Below are 16288 nucleotides of genomic sequence, written 5' to 3'. Positions count from 1 at the left end.
TACCACTGACCTCCCCAAGTGCCACTCTCGAATTCGGCCTTGAAAAGTTGCAGGCCACGCAAGGAGATGGGTTTTTGCGTGGCTCCCGCGTATGAAGCTGCCAGAGAACATCTTGCCTCTGCGTATCTGTAGCCCTCTGAGGCCTAGATCTCTTGCGAGCTCCTACTAATGGCCCAAAGTGCTGAATTAGCTAGGTAGAAAGCAGTCTGCGCCATTCGTACTAGCTCTCGAGAGATCTCCAGTTTGGGCACCCCTATTGCTGTAGAAGATATGTATTTATAAGTATGCTCTCGAGTAGGAAGTTCTAAGCAATTGACTCCTATCCTCCTCTTCTGATTGGCCGCCTATATTGATAGTATGACCTTATCTGATCGCTCGTATCGACGCCGTTCATATTATGGTTGTAATCGTCGATATAGACGGGCACCGGAAGAAGCTTCCGGACTTAGGAGCCGAACACTTGACGAGCGGCCCGCTTCGCCGAGGAATCGCCGGTGGGCCGGCGGCGGTTCCGGAGGATCTCGGCGGTGTGGTTATAGATAGTTGTGAAGAAGAGAACCAAGGCGTTATCCTTCTAAGTTAGCTAGTTAACCTAGAATATACCAAAAGAGTATATTAGAGTATAAATTAGTATGGAGAGAAGTTCTAGTTATTGATTATACCTAACTATGGGATGGAGGATATGAGTTTAGCAGAAAGATTTGAGGTAGAAAAGGAATGAGCACCAAGGATAAGACGTAGTTCAATCCAAGATAATAGTACACATTTCCAGCGACCAATTTGAAACAAAAAGAAATGGTTGATTTAACTCGGGATTTTTCTTCAAAAAGAAGTGAAGCCCCTGAAACCCCGAGGCTTAACGATACTCCAGTCCCCCTGTTTCTGGTCAATGATGATGCGATTTTTTGACCCTGTTTTGCCGAAATCTGCGAGAAGTAGCAGGCATTTTACATGTACATCTTTTGTTGTTGACAATAGTCCTTTTATCAATTCCACAACACCAGTCTAAATCAAACCCCAGAAGTGACGCGAGATCTCCTCTCCAGACAATGGCGGCTGTTGTTCATTACCTCCCACATAATCCTGCATCCCATTTGCCCAGATGTCTTCGTTCTGCTCAAAAGCGTCGAACAGAAACATCAAATCATTGCTGAGAGCAAATGCATCCGGGGCTCCAGCACCAAACTCTGCACTCATACCCATGGGCTGCGCTGATGGGATCGTTGCAAAGCTTGAGTCCAATCCCACGGCAGACGAAGGATTTTCTTCCTCTATCACTGTGTCCATGGGGTGAGAAGAGCTAGAGATCATATTTGACGGTTGCTCGCCCGCATCAACCCGTCGCCCGCCAGCATGCTCGTCACCACGGAGCCCGATGCGATGCGCTAGGGGCAAGAGACCTCGTATGCTCTTCCAAAGTCTGCGGCTGGCTGTTCCCCGTCGAGAAAAGCACTTGACGAGCTCCACAGCGGCGAGGAAGCTGTCTCTGCATGGCTCGGCAAATATTCGCGTACCATGGCAAACGGCGAGAAAGATGACGGCGAGAGATCTCAACAGAAAATAGTTGAACGCGCTTTGCTGCCGTTCGTAAATGTCGCTCGTTTCGCTCAGATGAACCAAGACTGATATGCTATCGATAGCAATGTCCACAACAAGGCGAGCCTTTTCTACATCAGCCTCGATGCTTGTTGAGCTGATGACATGATGTCGATATATCAGAGTTCTGATGTGATTGCCCCGCAAATATAGGAGAGCTCTCAGCCGACGAATAGAGCGGGGTTGGGCTGTCTGTATACTGCCGTGTTGCGGGTGACGCAATTGAAGATCAGGGGGTATTGATTTGAGCCAATTTTGGGCCGTGAAATCGAGGAACGCGACCGTATCTTTTGGGATAGACTGAGAAGGTGCGCTGAATGGAGGTAAAGCGTCCCATGCCTTGGAGCATAACCGTCCGTAACCTATCAAACAACGAAGATACTGGAAATCTTCAGACTAAAATCCAGGTTAGACAACTTACTTTCTGCATAATAGTGAAGGGACTTACTGGCTCAGGCAAATTTGGGTCGATATCTCGGTCAAAGAGGGCGAATGATAGACTGGTCCCGAAACTCCAGCGACGATCCAAGACATAGACGCACCAGAAGACCCGCACTGCTAGACTCCGCGTCTTAGGGTCTGGAAAATTGTCTGTGAGACTCAGGTTTTGATGCAAGCCCATCTCCAGAGATGCTCGCGCTGCAATGCCGATGTTTCTCCATGCAAGTAGCTCTTCGTCCGAGAAGAAGTAGTAGATGCTCTTCCATCATGTCAGTCGCTTCTTCTATCAGGATTATGGGTTTGTCGGACTTACGATCGTGGCCATGATCTGAATGACCTTGAGATCTGCCTCGGCATCGAGCGTAAGCTGATAAATCAGGTGTTTTACAGGTTCGACCAGCTTGCTACTTGAGTGATTCTTACCGTGCGCCTCAACCACCATGCTTATGGCGATAGCCACTTTTGCGAGAATAACATCTTTGATGTCTACACTTACGCCTGGTATAGCGCCAGGTACCGTACAGTCCGTGTTTGCCTCCACATACGCACGAATATCCGCGGCTTTTGAAATCATCTCACGCGTGTCGATAAAGGGGTAGACGATCTCTACCTCTTCTTCAAAGACTTCAAGAAGTCTCACGAACTCCTCAAGTGGAATAGTGAGTAAGATGTCCGTTACAGGTGCCCAAAGTGACGGTTCGGACTGTTCGGGAGTTGGGTATCGGGTGGGCGCGAGAGATTCGCTGACCGCTGTCGTGACCGGATCATGAGCCGATATTCCCATCCGCGTTAATGACGTCTCAGCAACCTTGAGACTGAACGCTGATCTTGTGGGTCCCACGAATTGCGGTTGCTTTGGTTCTTGTTCTCCTTGGACAGAAGAATTGTCGTGAAGAGACATCTGTTGCTGAGATCCTGGAGAAGCCGACGTTCCTTGACGATTCTTTTCTGAGGCTAGCTTGCCCACAGTGCTTGCGAGTGTGGCTACCTGCTCCCTAAGCATGGAGAGCTCACTCCGAAGATCAACACTTGGCTGACTATTGGTGCGACTTAGCATGTTAAAGCAACTACTCGGAGCTCGCTTGCATAAGATGCAGCGCTGACCTGTTTTGTCTTGACTTCCTCCTGCTTCTGACCCTTTCTCTAGCGACAGTCCCGCCTTCTTGCGTGACAGCTGGGCCGAATGTGCACGCGACACCACCTGACATGCATCTCTGGCACTCTTCCTCATTCCCTAGTCTGATGCACTTAAGCTTCCGCTTCTTGCACTCGGTGCTATTGCATGGTCAGCTTCCGAATATCAGTTCATGAGACTCAATTTCACTTACCAAGCGGCAGCCGCATATTTGGCACGCTTAGACCTCGTAGGATGCGTCGAGCTAGCCACCGACCTTCTGCGCACCCCCGATGCTGTGGGAGAATGTGCTTCTTCATTACCTGACAGGTCAAAGTCCTCGTCTTCCCCCGTCATCTTGAAGAGTTTGTGGATTGCGAGATGAGTCGCAGAAACCAGTGAATATTTGCCAGGAGGTTGCCCAACGTTGGAGTTCACGGGAGTTGCGCTCCACCACGACTCGACAGGCTGGGGAAGAGTGGGGGTTAAGTACGAAGTATGCCACCCCCGAATACCGACTGGGATCCGGGCTCCGGCACATTTCCCCGCATGTGCTACCCGCACCCACCTTGCTTCGTGGGGTTCGGTGAGCCACCAATATTGCAGCAATTACTCAGTGACATTCTTCTCTTGGTTTTGCGCAACTCCAGATGCTTTGAAGACTTGCAGTGGGATATTGCGATTCGATCAAGACATTTGACATCACACGTATGACTTGGACAGGAATTTTGGACTGGGAAGGTCACAGGTATTTACCATTCTTGCGACATGACGACATTACTCCAGTACCAGTACTTGCCTATCGAGCTGCCACGGAACGGTTCCGAAGTCGTAAGCTGCAGGCTACTAGGAGCATATGCTCTTGTTTCTTCACGATGAAGCACCTTCCCAACTTCAGAAGTCCAAACTACAGTCTAGAAACTATTTAGCTACCTAAACAACTGTGATCAGTCAAATTATGCCTAGTCAACTCAATGCGGGGATTCAGGAAGGAAGATTCGACAATACCCAATGTCGTCGCCATATCAAGTTGAGATGCAAATAGCCGATTCCAATATTACCGGACCAGGATTCTTTAGCGAAACCTCTGTGGCTATCTTTATGACGATCTTCGAATTGATTGTCAAGGAAGACCACTTATTGGCAGCACAACTCAGCTTGCCATGTTCACATGTCTTCAAGAAAGCGATTCGTGTTAAATGCAATGCAAGTCTTAAGAATTCAGTGGCTTTACAAGGACATTCGATGAGAGTTTATTCGCAGCGCTGCACGTACGCGAAGGCGTTCACACTGGATGTCATCATTGAATAGCAATTGATCTTGTCAAGATAAGGCTACTTCTGAGCTGCGCGGCGTTAAGATGTATTCTCCAAGGTGTCAGAAACTGTAATAGAAAAGAGTCGGAGGTCCTGAAACAATAAGTAGAAAAAGCTCTGTATTTAGGGAGTTGCATCTACGTAGCTTCCTGAGATTGAAATCACTTGTGAATTATAGAAGAAAAGAAACCCACACCTTCCGCGCAGAGCTCACATTGATTGTAATATTGTTACATTACACCGGTCTTTGTCCCAAATATCCACCTCAAGCACAAGGCGTTCCAAGCCTGACGCGAATATCTGCGTCTGCCTCATGGGTCCTGCACTCTCGTGATTCCGTTCTTCTCGTCGTAGATCTTGCGCTGTTGAAGCTCAGACGCCGTGAGCAGGTTGTCGCCTTTACCACCGTTGAACGTGTAAAGAAGGCATCCAACTTGCGTTGCGCCGCCGACGCCACCGTTGTTGCCTGCGAATTACAGTATTAGCTCAGTGCTCCGTGTTGTGATTGTCGGTTCTGACTCTGATCGTTGATCTAAGAAGACATGATGGAAATCCATCAACTTCATGATAATGATGTTTTTAAAAGACTTACACTTTTTGAAATTGTTATTCATGATGGATGCACAGGACGGTTTCCCGTCCTTGCTGAGCAGCGGATCATCGACCCTCTGCGCACCAAATGCCGTTCTGCAGCCAGCCACCCACTGGACGTAAAAGTCGTAGTTGACTTTCCACATGTCCTTCCACCTATAGCGCAATCTATAGACAACCGGGTAATGATTTTCCGCCGGATCCTGGTAGGTCGTGAAGATTCGTTTCCCCTGGTCGCTGTCGCAGAAACTCTTCGTAGCTTCCCATTGCCAGGCGGCGTGGATGTCGGCGTGGCCCGGGAAGTCGGCTTCGTTGTGGCATTGGACGTCGTGAGCTGCCCAGGGCTGTTTCTCTCTGCCCTGCTCTTCGAGAGATCTCGGATCAATGATCGTGTCAATTGGGATCGCGTGACCTGTGACGAGGCCTACAATAAGGGCGTAGATGATCACGGAGAGAGGTGAGCCGAACATTGTGTTGTCAGTCACAGACGAGCGTTTCGTTTCAAGGAAATAAAGGATAGAAGGAGAGATGTTCTCGATGATGACAAGACTGGCTTGAATGTGTCTTCCATCTTGCTTATATATCTTCTCGTTTGGCTAGACTTTTGCATGGAAGATAGGGAAGATAGTACAAAGGGCAAGTCAGGTCAATTGACTTGGCCATCAGTGTCGTTCGTATGCATGAAAGCCGCGGCGAGGTCGGTGCTGGCGATCATTCAATGCCACATCAAGACAAAGAGCTTGCTTGGTAGGACCAGCCGGTTTGGGCACTCCAAGATCGAGAGCTTCCATTCTTTTCGCTCCCTTGAATCTTCGCCAACGTACTACATCTCGTATTAAGCAAGCAAGCATGGGATGGCAGCGCTCGGGACATGTGTGAGTGTGACCTCAAACAGAACTTCGAGAAACAATAGGATGCACTTCGTCTTCAGATGCCGCATCAGATCATGTATGTGATGCTAAGATAGCTTTACGAGAACGACCAAAGCTTTCTTAGCTTCTTGCCACTGAAACGATCAATGTAGGGATATGGGGATACGTCCGCAACTGCCCATGTCTGTGCCTACTGCCAACAGAACTTGAATACAAACTAGACTTCTGAGGCGTCTCTTGAAATAAAGTTGGTCTTTGTCGGTAGTCCACCTAAAGTTCATGTGCATAAGTGGCCGTTAGTTTCGACAGAGACACGTGAGCAGCACAATACCAATATTCACTCGACCGACATGCTACACAGGGCAAGTGCGACCAATGACTGGACAGATCGGATGTCTAAGGACTGCCGCCAAATGCGGCGATGTCAACGATTTCTCGGCTATGGCAGTGTAAATCAACTCCAGGTCATACGACTTTGACTTGATTACCAGCTTCCAAATTAACGCTTGAAGCCTCCATATCAGCCCCTGCCAAGAAGCTGCTCCGGGTTCAGGCCAAGCGATCATCTCTACTTTAGCCCCATAAGTTCACATCGGCTTCTAAAACGATAGACCGCGCGAGTGCTGCTGTTACATCAGCCCGACGGGGAGAATGGCGCTGAAGCGACGGAAGCCGAGCAGAACGACACGACGGTCCTGCTGTATCCGTCCCGCATATCCATACCCATGCGTCTGTAGGCCATGTGCAGCCACGCAAGATGCAAAGGTGCATGGATGCAACAGAACGAGCAGGCATCTAGTGCAAATCGCTGCGTGTCGCCGATCGGAAGAGGAAGCTACGGATCTAGAGCATGTGGTACTCAGCGGCTCAAGTCGGAAAGCCTGAATGTGGACTATGCCAAGTGCTACTCGCCGACGACAGTTGTGAATGTGTACGAGCACGCAAAACGCTTCAGCTTGCTGAGCGAAGAGAGGAGTCTCTTGAGCTCTGGAGAGAAATTTTGCGCATGAGCAAGTCAGGAAAACATAGACTGTCACTGATCACGTCTTGCCGTCCTCGTCTATCGCCATTGCCCATATTTATTCGTCTAGCCAACGCGTGGGCCGGCGGATGAATTGCTGTTTCGGAGAGCGGCCAACTCTTGGCTTTGATCAGGTTATTTACCTACCTCGGCACCATTAAGGTCAAAGAAAAACAGCAAGTCCTGGCCAACGTTGATTCTAGCAAGGCAGTCTTCCCTCACTCCCTCACTCCCTCACTGTTGGCTGGCTAATTAGGGAGGACGCCAACAACAACCTCGAAAGTGAGGAACCTGGATGGACCAATGTGACAATGGGGATATGCAGCCGCGAGAGAAGTCTTGGCTGATAGGGTATGATTGTGAATACGAAAGTACCTTACATTCAGAAATAAATCGAGAGTCATGGATGTTGGATCACTTGTGGAGGTGGAGACACCGAATCGGCTGTAGGCCTGGTGATGTTGGCCCAAAGCAATGGTTCTGGTCTCCTGCCATTTCAAGTCTAGCGAGGCTTGGACAGTTAAAGCGGGGGAGATAGTCGGGATGTCGGATAAGTCATTACGAATTGAGCGAGAAAATGGGCTTGTTGGCTACATGGAGGCGGATTAATACAAGTAATCGAGACAGGAAAAGGCTAGCAGCTGTGGTAGTCAACGGAATGGCATACACTCGATACTCAAATGCGTAGCGACCACGATCTGACGCGTTTTGACTGCTGGTTTGACTGTCCTGTAGGTATTCTTAGTCAGACCAGTGGGTAATGTCTCCCCAGTCAATGCACTTCAGCTGTCATTTCAGACAGTCTTATTCAGAATCTGTCGATTGTTTCTAATGCTGGCCTCTTTGCCATCCCGCCGCCCCGTGCGGAAATCAAGCGGGTAAACATTGCATTGCTGACCCGAGTCCGAGGAAGAACATTGTTGTTGAGGATGGAGGTGGGGCAAAAGAGCCGATGGCAGCCAATGTGCAGCGGGGATTTGGGGAACCATTCACACTGGGGCTTGATACGATCCCTGTTGACTTTGCAGATGCAGTCGCCAGGAGGTGCCTGAAGGGGAAATAAACTCTTTTAACTTTTAGATAGAGTTCGGGTGTTGTCGCTTATTCCCACCGACCTTCTCTCCGTACCTAGACGGCAGTCGACGATCAGAGAAACTTACTACCTCTGACTAACACATTGAGGCGCTTCCTGGTAATCTCCTAGGCACTGTGGCCTAGACATTCTGTCTTGAAAGATGTTCGATGACAGGGAAGCCATCGTGCCACATATCAGGAAAAGCAACGCCGTCGCCAGCTAGCTCTGGCCTCCCATCGTATCCAACTTCTTTGCTGGACGAGGCAGCCTGGAAGTCAAGACGGACCAGCCGCTTGTTTTCTTGGCAGGTGCCTATCAACATGTCTCTATCCAACCAATAGGTGCTGACGTCCTGCTTGATTCAGGTACTTGGTCCACTCCAACCAGGCTTGGCGCCGATGCATCGCGCACCCAAAGGACTTTTGCTGTCGCGAGCCTCATCGCCGCTTTCAAGCTTGTACTGGCCTGCACTCCGTGAGGGGGGACTGCTCGGACGCCTCGGCCACCCTGGGGAGCCACGCGGGAGCTGTCGTCATGGGCTTGAGAAGGTGAGGTCGCATGCAGTTGAGCGTGACTTGGGGGCTGGAGAACCCCAGGCACCCAACTTATCCGTAGATCCGGAGAGGAAGCTCAATGTTGGTCGCGTCGGAACAGTAAGCCATGACATTGAAAGATCCAGTTGATTCTGACTGCGCTCAATCCTTACTCTGAGTTGCCACAGCTACTTGCGAGACTCAGTAAAGATGGAAAGACTCCTATCTCCGGGTGCCATCACTTCTCCTGAGAAACAACTTGCGACATTTATCACGCCGTGAATTGATTGCGCACCTCGTATACGCTGCCATCTTCGTAGAGAGAGGGAAAAAATAGAGCGACCCAAGGAAAAGGAGGCCATCCCGGAGGAGTGGATCCTCATGTCCCGCTATTCCTGCGCCGTGACTGCGAAGCTTCCCCGGACCGTTGTCCGCCAAGGCCATACTAATCCCGGGACCTGCCCTTCCAGGACTCCCGCCAAGAGCCTCCAAGAACGCTCGAGCGGGTGGCTAATCGAGCACAACTGTCGCCCGGAGTTGCTCTTTAATTATCGCTCACTGCTAAGTCTGTGGATAGTGGGATAGTTGTACTCCTCACTGTGCGATGTTATTCTGCCGCCGTTTGTGACTGGCCGGCAACAGTTGCTGTTATTTGCACCGCCCGCCTGTCTTGCATACGCCTACATGGCCAGACACATGTTGCGGTGCAGCGAGCCTGGCATGTCTTGGTGGCATCCGAGTTTCCCATGGTTGCAACTCCACGAGGAACATTTGCTCCACCAACTTTCTTCCCTCCCCCCCCCAGTAGCGCCGAGACAATGCCCAGATCGATGGACTCCAGCAGTCCCAGGCGCGAGCAGGCATCCCGACATGACTGCATATCGAGCTTCCATGACAGGAAGCAATGATTAGCAGGCACGATTGGGACTTTGGTTGCTATAATCCGTATCTGCCAATCTGACCTGGTCATGATATAAATCCAGAGCTGTGCCCACCTCTCATGCATACTGTTTCTCTTGATCTCCAAGGGAACCCAACCTCCAATCCATCTCCCTCGCTCATTCCAGTCCAATCCTACCTTTCAATTACGCAAAACACGCTCATAGTGTTTGCATTGGACATCCGGCACCATGGTTCGCGCTTCATCCTACCTCGGCTCCCTTGCCGTCCTCGCCGCCTCGGCGATGGCCAAGGAGATCCAGACGAACGACGCCATCTCCGCTGAGTTTTACGACTCTGGCAAGGTCCACGAACAGGTCATTGCTGCTAAGAAGGTAAACAAGAAACCAAGAATCATGGCTACGGGAACTGAGACTGACGCACAACACCAGGCCGAGTTCGCTCGCCAGAGAGAAGCTGGAGCCTACAACAGTGAGGTCTGGCCTGAGCTGGGTTACACCCCCTGCGTGAACGGTTGGGCCGAGGCCGTCGTTGGAGACAGGAACAACACCTTCAGGTGCAACAACGTAGGTTCCCATCAGAAACATGGCTCTTCCCGAGACACTCGAGTAACACATTCCAGGCCGACTTGTACTCCTTCGTCAGCCACGCTGCCCTTGGTGGACCCCTTGCTGAGGGTTCTTCCTCTTGGGGATGGACCAACGACGATGGGCGTGAGTTCGTCGCCATCGGCCAGTACGAGGGTACCGCTTTCGCCGAGATCCTCTCGGACGGCAAGCTGGTCTACCTCGGCCGCCTACCCCAGTACTCGGCGCCCTCCGAGTGGCGCGAGATCCGCTCCTACAAGCACTACATGGTCATCGGATCTGAGGCCGTCGGCCACGGCATCCAGATCTTTGACATGAAGAAGCTCCTGGACATTGACCCCGCCAGCCCCGTCGTCTTCGACGCCAAGGCCGACTTGACCGGTCACTTCAACGCCCTCCTGCCCCTGGGCCGTGCTCACAACGTTGTCATTAACGAAGAGCTCAACTACGGCGTCGCTGTTGGTGCCGCGCCCCGTACTGACCCCCTCTGCGCCGCTGGTCTGAACTTCTTCGACCTGACGGACCCCGCCAACCCCGTGTCTCTGGGTTGTGCCAAGGATGATGGATACGTCCACGATGCTCAGTGCTTGGTTTACCGCGGACCCGATAAGCGCTACCAGGACCGTGACATCTGCTACGGCTACAACGAGGACACCCTCACCATCTACGACGTTACCGACAAGGCCAACATCACGAACATCATCTCCCGTATCTCGTACGAGGGTGCTTCCTACACTCACCAGGGTTGGGTCCTTGACGTGAACAACCAGGAGTTCCTTGTCCTCGATGACGAGCTTGACGAGGTAAGTTGATCGAAGAACACTATGTTACCTTTGCAAAAGCTAATTGTTGGTACCACAGGTCCGCGGCAACGGCCCTGGCGGAGACGGCTACCCCGTCACTTTCATCTGGGACATCAGAGACCTTGAGAACCCTAAGCAGACCGGAGGTGCGTATTCTTAATAACCTACTTATCTATCCGAAGCCGCAACGGAAAACTAACAATACTGTAGAGTTCAAGCACCCCACCAAGGCCATCGACCACAACCAGTACGTCATCGACAACTACATCTACCAATCCCACTACGGCGCCGGCCTCCGCGTCCTCGACGGCACCTCCATCCCCACCGACCCCACCGGCGCCGGCGTCTGCGAGGCCGCCTACTTCGACATCTACCCCGAGGACGACGACTTCGAGGGCGGCGGCTACGTCGGCTTCGTCGGCACCTGGTCCTCGTACGCCTACTTCCCCTCAGGCTACATCTTCATCAACACCATCGAGCGCGGTGCCTTCGTCGTCAAGTTGACCGGCAAGGACTGCCCCAAGGCCCCCGTCTGCAACGCCGACAACTGCCTGCGCTCGTTCCGCGCCACTTCCGTCCCCGGCCGCCTTGAGGAGTCGCAGGCTTTCTGCAAGTCGTTCTTGAGCAAGCCTGTTAAGGATGCTAGCGTTCTCCCCGCGCACGCTGTGCAGAACTGTGCGAAGGAGGACAAGGTTGCCCAGGCTAGCAGTGCTTGCGCCTGCTTGCCTGCTGCCACCCCTGCTCCTTGAGCTGGATAATGTAGAGGAGGAGAGACGGATGATAATGCGTGATGCGACATAAAAAATTCTTAGTACCTAGTTTATCCTCTCAGTTGGTTGCCCATGATACATGGCTTCTGAGAGTATGTTAGCAACAATTGATGAATGCACCTCAGGAACATCACAAACACAAGGTCTCGCCAAGCTACTTACCTAGTACGAGGCTGAGAGAAGCGTCGTATGATGATGATGATGATGATGATGATGTATTTAACGTCTGGTAACAAAAGGACGTGCCGGGCGCTATGCCGACATGGTCTATGCTTATCAACTATCATCCCTCAACCCATCACAATCAATACCTGTGGCAGGTGCAGGTGGGTCACGTGAGGCAGCTCCTTCACATCTCGGAGCTGCCCCACCTACACCTTGCCCAGATATCCAGCCCAGCCAGCGCTCAGCTTTTCCCATCATCATCATCAGATCCAATACAGTAGTATTGCCTCCACAATACCCACCACCGAACATCGTTTCCCGATGTTGGATCTCTGGGCAGTAGGCAGAAAAGGTGGATTTGGAAGGCGGTGGTACGGTACGGGCCCACCCTTACGGTCTGCCCACTACATACCACCTCTGGAGGAATCGTGGGCTTCGCCCAATTCCTCCTTCTTCCACCTCACGCGCAATAGATCAATTAGTACTACTGACCTCGTCGCGACCGAAAGGTCTGCCCTGCTGATGTGTATACCAACACCCGACTTCCGAACTTAACACTCAACATGTCGAACATTCCTCAAGCCGGCAATATCATTACCATTTCCGCCTTTACTTCAGACAGCGAGGGCGTTAAAATAAAAGTGCAACGGACTCGGTGTTACTTAACTTTTTATGTCGTTAAATACTAGAGATCTAAAATTTAGAGTACTATCCCATCGGGTGCGGATGGACAGCACTTTCGCCAAGGGCGGGGTAGAGCCAATAAGGGCTTGCAAATCTATAAAGTTAACCAATAGGGCTGTAGTACCTCTGTTTCCTACAGATTTTGGGTATGCCAGAGGTACCAGCAATCTTTATTAATACATAATGGTACATTACAATTTAAGCAACCCTTTCGAGTTGTCTGCCGTCGTTGCCGAGTGATGGTATTCCCAGATATCTCCTTGAAAACCTTCCTACTACCACAATAGGTACAAGTTGAAGATACCTTCCTTGATCCCTTCCTATGCTGTTCCCATGGGATAGAAATATTCCTCTTATCTATAGCCCGTCTAGGCCGTGATAGTCTTCGCCCGCCTGCCAATGGTCCAAACCGTTGAATAAGCTAGGCAGCCAGCAACTGCCGCCATTGGTAGTGGGTTTTCACCTTTTTCCACCCAGGGCTGCCCCAGAGCTGCAGTAGGAAGCTATTCACAACTACCACTTCTAGTAGGAAATTCCAGGCAACTGACTGCCAGCCCCCTCGACGAATAGGGTGGTTATATTGATAGTAGGACCTCATCTGGTCACTCACATCAACCCCATTCATCTTATGATTATATTCATCAATTGCCCTAGGGATTAGAAGGTCTTTGCGGACATTCGGGCCGAAGACTTCCCGGGCGGCCTTCTTAGCAGCGGTATCCCCAGCCGGGCGGCGGCGGCTGCGAATAACTTCCTGGCCGTCCTGGAAGACAGTTGACAGGAAGAGTACGAGGGCATTATCCTTCCAGGTGAATTGGTTGACCTAATTCCTAGTTAGCTGGGCCGGGCAGGGCTGGGCTGGGCTGGGCGCGCTGCTCGGGCTGGAATTCCGCAGTATTGAATATCCGTAGTCGCTGGAGTAGTAGTTGGAAACGGTCCCGGGACATAAACAGTGTAAATAGGTGGATAGGATCCTCTCTCTGCTGCTGGGTTGACCAGTAGGTTGATAATCTAGATTCTCTATGGATCCCTATATATAATAGGATCCCTAAGAAGAGGTAGATTTCGTCTGTTGAAGTCTTCCCCCACTCATATATTCTAGCCCGTCTAGCCCTAGGGCCCTCCCTAGATAACGGTGCTGCATTCGTCCACTGGGCCCACTGCTCAAAGAGGCCCTGCGGAACGTACTGCATGAATAGGTCAAGCGGGCTTTCCGGCAGCCCCCGTATCTCTTGGGCCCGGGCCGGCACGTCAAGGGGCCGAAACGAACCCGGAAGGCCATGCTCGGTAGCTGGAGGTTCGTGGGGCCGCACTGTTGCTGCGTCGCAGCGTTCTGGCGTACAGTCTGCATTGCAGGCAGCAGTAAGGTCTTCTGGGTAGACCTCAACTACTATACAGCTACGTATAGAAGTAACAGAAGCATTAGATGCAATAGAGGTATCAGAATCACCAGAAGACATCATAGCATCATTCAAAATGGTAATAATAGTGGTGATAATAGGCAAAAGAACATAGGGATAAGTGACGTATCGTCAAGTACCCCTTTAAATGCGGGGTAATAGTGAACAAATAGTGGGTATTTCGTGGTCTTGGCGAAAGTGCTGTCCATCCGCACCCGATGGGATAGCGACTCCTCCGTGGCGAATTTCACTGGGGAATCTGGATCTGAGGCATCAGCGGGGTGAAAGTCTTACTCAAAAGTTCAGAACTACGTGGAGATTAGCTCAGTATTCGTAGCAGTAAACCGAGTTTGTTTGCGGTACATACCTGACCACCGTTATCTCAGTCTTCCTGGCGGAATCTTTGGCTCAATCTGCCTGTCTTTGCCCTTACTTCAAACATTATCCCAATTTTCGTCCTCGTCATCATCGTCTTTGTTGTCTACTCTGCCGTCATAATCACTGCCAGTACCAAAGTCATCGCATTGCATCGCATCGCATTAGTGCTGACCACCCCAAGATCTGTGAAGGTGCTTCCTAGAGCTCAAAACATTGGTCCTGGCCGGTAGTTATGTTTACATGACGACCCAGCACTCATCAGACCAACGCTTTGCACTATTGGTGTATTTTAATTTCATATCTTCGGAACTGCCCTACCCAATTTTTATTGCTTTCACGCTGTCCATTCTGTACCTCACGTTGATGATGTATCGAACAATGGTAAAGTGTCCGCGAATGAAAGCTGCTACCTTAGCCCACCACCTTACAAGATCGTCGGTAGCACCTAAGAGCAAGTTCCTTGATCTCGCTTTATCACTTCGACAGGAGAGTCGGCTGGCAACACATCCCCAGGAGTTCCTCGCGTTTTAAGGTGTGCAACAAGCTCAAGACTTGCATGCGACCCACGGACCTTGGTGCGGCGATCTTGAAACGCGCCCTTGAAACATCAAGAACGGCCATCGAGGGTCGTCCCGAGCTTTCTGCTCTCCAGCGACACAGAAATACATCAGACCGAACTTTCCTTCTTACCAAAATCATCAAAAACAATAACAACGACTATCAAAATGAGTATACGCATGCTTCTCGCAGGCCTTGCCTTTGGCCAAACACTAGGCCTCAAGACCCAAGTCCCCTTATTCGAATCATGCGCCGCGAGCCCGCTCCTCTCAGACTCTCAACTCGCCTGCAGTAAACCCACAATCCTCACTTCTGGAGGATCGCCTGTCCTTGACAATGTCGCCGGGAATCGGACAGCAAAGGGACCCAAGAAGGACATTTGGCGTTCGGACGAAGGCTGGCAAGGCCCTCACTCCTGCGCGGGAGCTTACTGCGCCTACTCGCGGCCGTCCTTCGCCAATGGCCGCGGCATCGTACTCGTGAGCACGGCATACAATGCCGAAGAGGCGTCTCATCTTGCGGCTTTTGCAAAGGAGTCGATCAAGGGCGAGGGTGATAGTGAGCTTTTCCGCGTGGTTGAGATGCCTGGCAAGGGACTGGGTGTCATTGCGAACCAGCATATCCGGCGCGGGCAGCGGATCATGGCTCATCCGCCGGCCGTTGTTGTGCATCGGAGGTTTGTTGACGATATTGATCTGGAGAATCAGTACCGTCTGCTTGATGTTGCCGCCGGAAAACTTCCTATTGATACCCGAAAGGCTTTCATGGCGCAGATGGGTCAGTCTCGCGAGCATCAGTCTACGGGACACAAGGTGCACGACATCATGCACACCAACTCATTTGAGCTGGGCCTTGGGATCCGAGATGGCCACCACTTTGGCAACTACCCAGAGGTCTCGCGTTACAACCATGATTGTAGGCCCAAGTGAGTTACTTAAGTTCTCATAGCTTACAAGCTATACACCATCTCATCAACTAACAAAGCCTAGCGTCGCCTTCTACATCGACGACTCAGATTTGCGGCACTACACTCACGCCATAAAAGACATCCAGCCTGGCGAAGAACTCACAATCTCCTACGTCGACTCCCTCAGCTCCCGCGCCGTCCGCCAAGATCGAGCCCAACGTAACTGGGGCTTCGGTTGCACCTGCCAGCAATGCAGTCTCTCCGAGGCCTTCATCCGCTCCTCTGATCAACGTCTGGGCAAGATGTGGCAGATCGAGCAGCAAATGAGCCACTGGAACGGCGCGAAGGTCGATGAGGATATGATCGAAGAGCTGATTTCGCTCTACCGACAGGAGCAGCTTGACCAATCTCACGGGTCTGATGCGTTTAGACTTGCTGCGCTGAATTACAACTCCTTGGGAATGGAGAAGGAGGCGCTTGAGTATGCAAAGCTTGCTGAAGAGCAGTTCTGGCTTGAGAAGGGGCCGCGGGCGAAGCAAGTTCAGGATATGAGAGACTTGTTGCGGGATCCGAAGGA

At 51.3% G+C, this 16288-nt stretch overlaps 5 protein-coding genes across 5 annotated transcripts; 2 read left to right on the top strand and 3 right to left on the bottom strand.

Moving 5' to 3' along the window:
• Positions 1-1005: 1005 nt before the first annotated feature.
• BDP81DRAFT_332958 (fungal-specific transcription factor) lies at positions 1006-3508 on the bottom strand (the record flags this gene model as incomplete). The annotated part of the gene is made up of 5 exons (XM_060585630.1): positions 1006-1992; positions 2045-2296; positions 2351-3065; positions 3106-3312; positions 3366-3508. 5 exons carry the CDS (start codon positions 3506-3508, stop codon positions 1006-1008), a joined length of 2304 nt encoding a protein of 767 aa, XP_060439012.1.
• A 1270-nt stretch (positions 3509-4778) lies between these two features.
• Positions 4779-5528, bottom strand: BDP81DRAFT_454720 (uncharacterized protein; the record flags this gene model as incomplete). Its single annotated transcript, XM_060592979.1, has 2 exons — positions 4779-4933; positions 5060-5528. 2 exons carry the CDS (start codon positions 5526-5528, stop codon positions 4779-4781), a joined length of 624 nt encoding a protein of 207 aa, XP_060439011.1.
• An 889-nt stretch (positions 5529-6417) lies between these two features.
• BDP81DRAFT_440048 (uncharacterized protein) lies at positions 6418-6906 on the bottom strand. Its single transcript, XM_060591466.1, has 2 exons — positions 6843-6906; positions 6418-6773 (listed from the first exon to the last, which is right to left on the bottom strand). Exon 2 carries the CDS (start codon positions 6723-6725, stop codon positions 6504-6506), a length of 222 nt encoding a protein of 73 aa, XP_060439010.1. The 5' UTR covers positions 6726-6773; positions 6843-6906; the 3' UTR covers positions 6418-6503.
• Positions 6907-9426: 2520 nt separating this feature from the next.
• BDP81DRAFT_505805 (uncharacterized protein) lies at positions 9427-11598 on the top strand (the record flags this gene model as incomplete). The annotated part of the gene is made up of 4 exons (XM_060595648.1): positions 9427-10025; positions 10082-10849; positions 10908-10995; positions 11060-11598. The coding sequence occupies exons 1-4, from the start codon at positions 9690-9692 to the stop codon at positions 11596-11598; spliced, it is 1731 nt and encodes a 576-aa protein (XP_060439009.1). The 5' UTR covers positions 9427-9689.
• A 3385-nt stretch (positions 11599-14983) lies between these two features.
• Positions 14984-16288, top strand: BDP81DRAFT_279709 (uncharacterized protein; the record flags this gene model as incomplete). Its single annotated transcript, XM_060582993.1, has 2 exons — positions 14984-15729; positions 15794-16288. Coding segments are annotated over 2 exons (1241 nt in total), but the record flags the coding sequence as incomplete, so codon positions are not given.

This window comes from Colletotrichum phormii (genome assembly GCF_030913505.1).
Source record: "Colletotrichum phormii strain CBS 102054 chromosome Unknown BDP81scaffold_31, whole genome shotgun sequence".
Lineage (NCBI taxonomy): Eukaryota > Fungi > Ascomycota > Sordariomycetes > Glomerellales > Glomerellaceae > Colletotrichum > Colletotrichum phormii.
The sequence above is the reverse complement of the archived record's forward strand: the minus strand, read 5'-3'. Positions and strand labels throughout refer to the sequence as shown.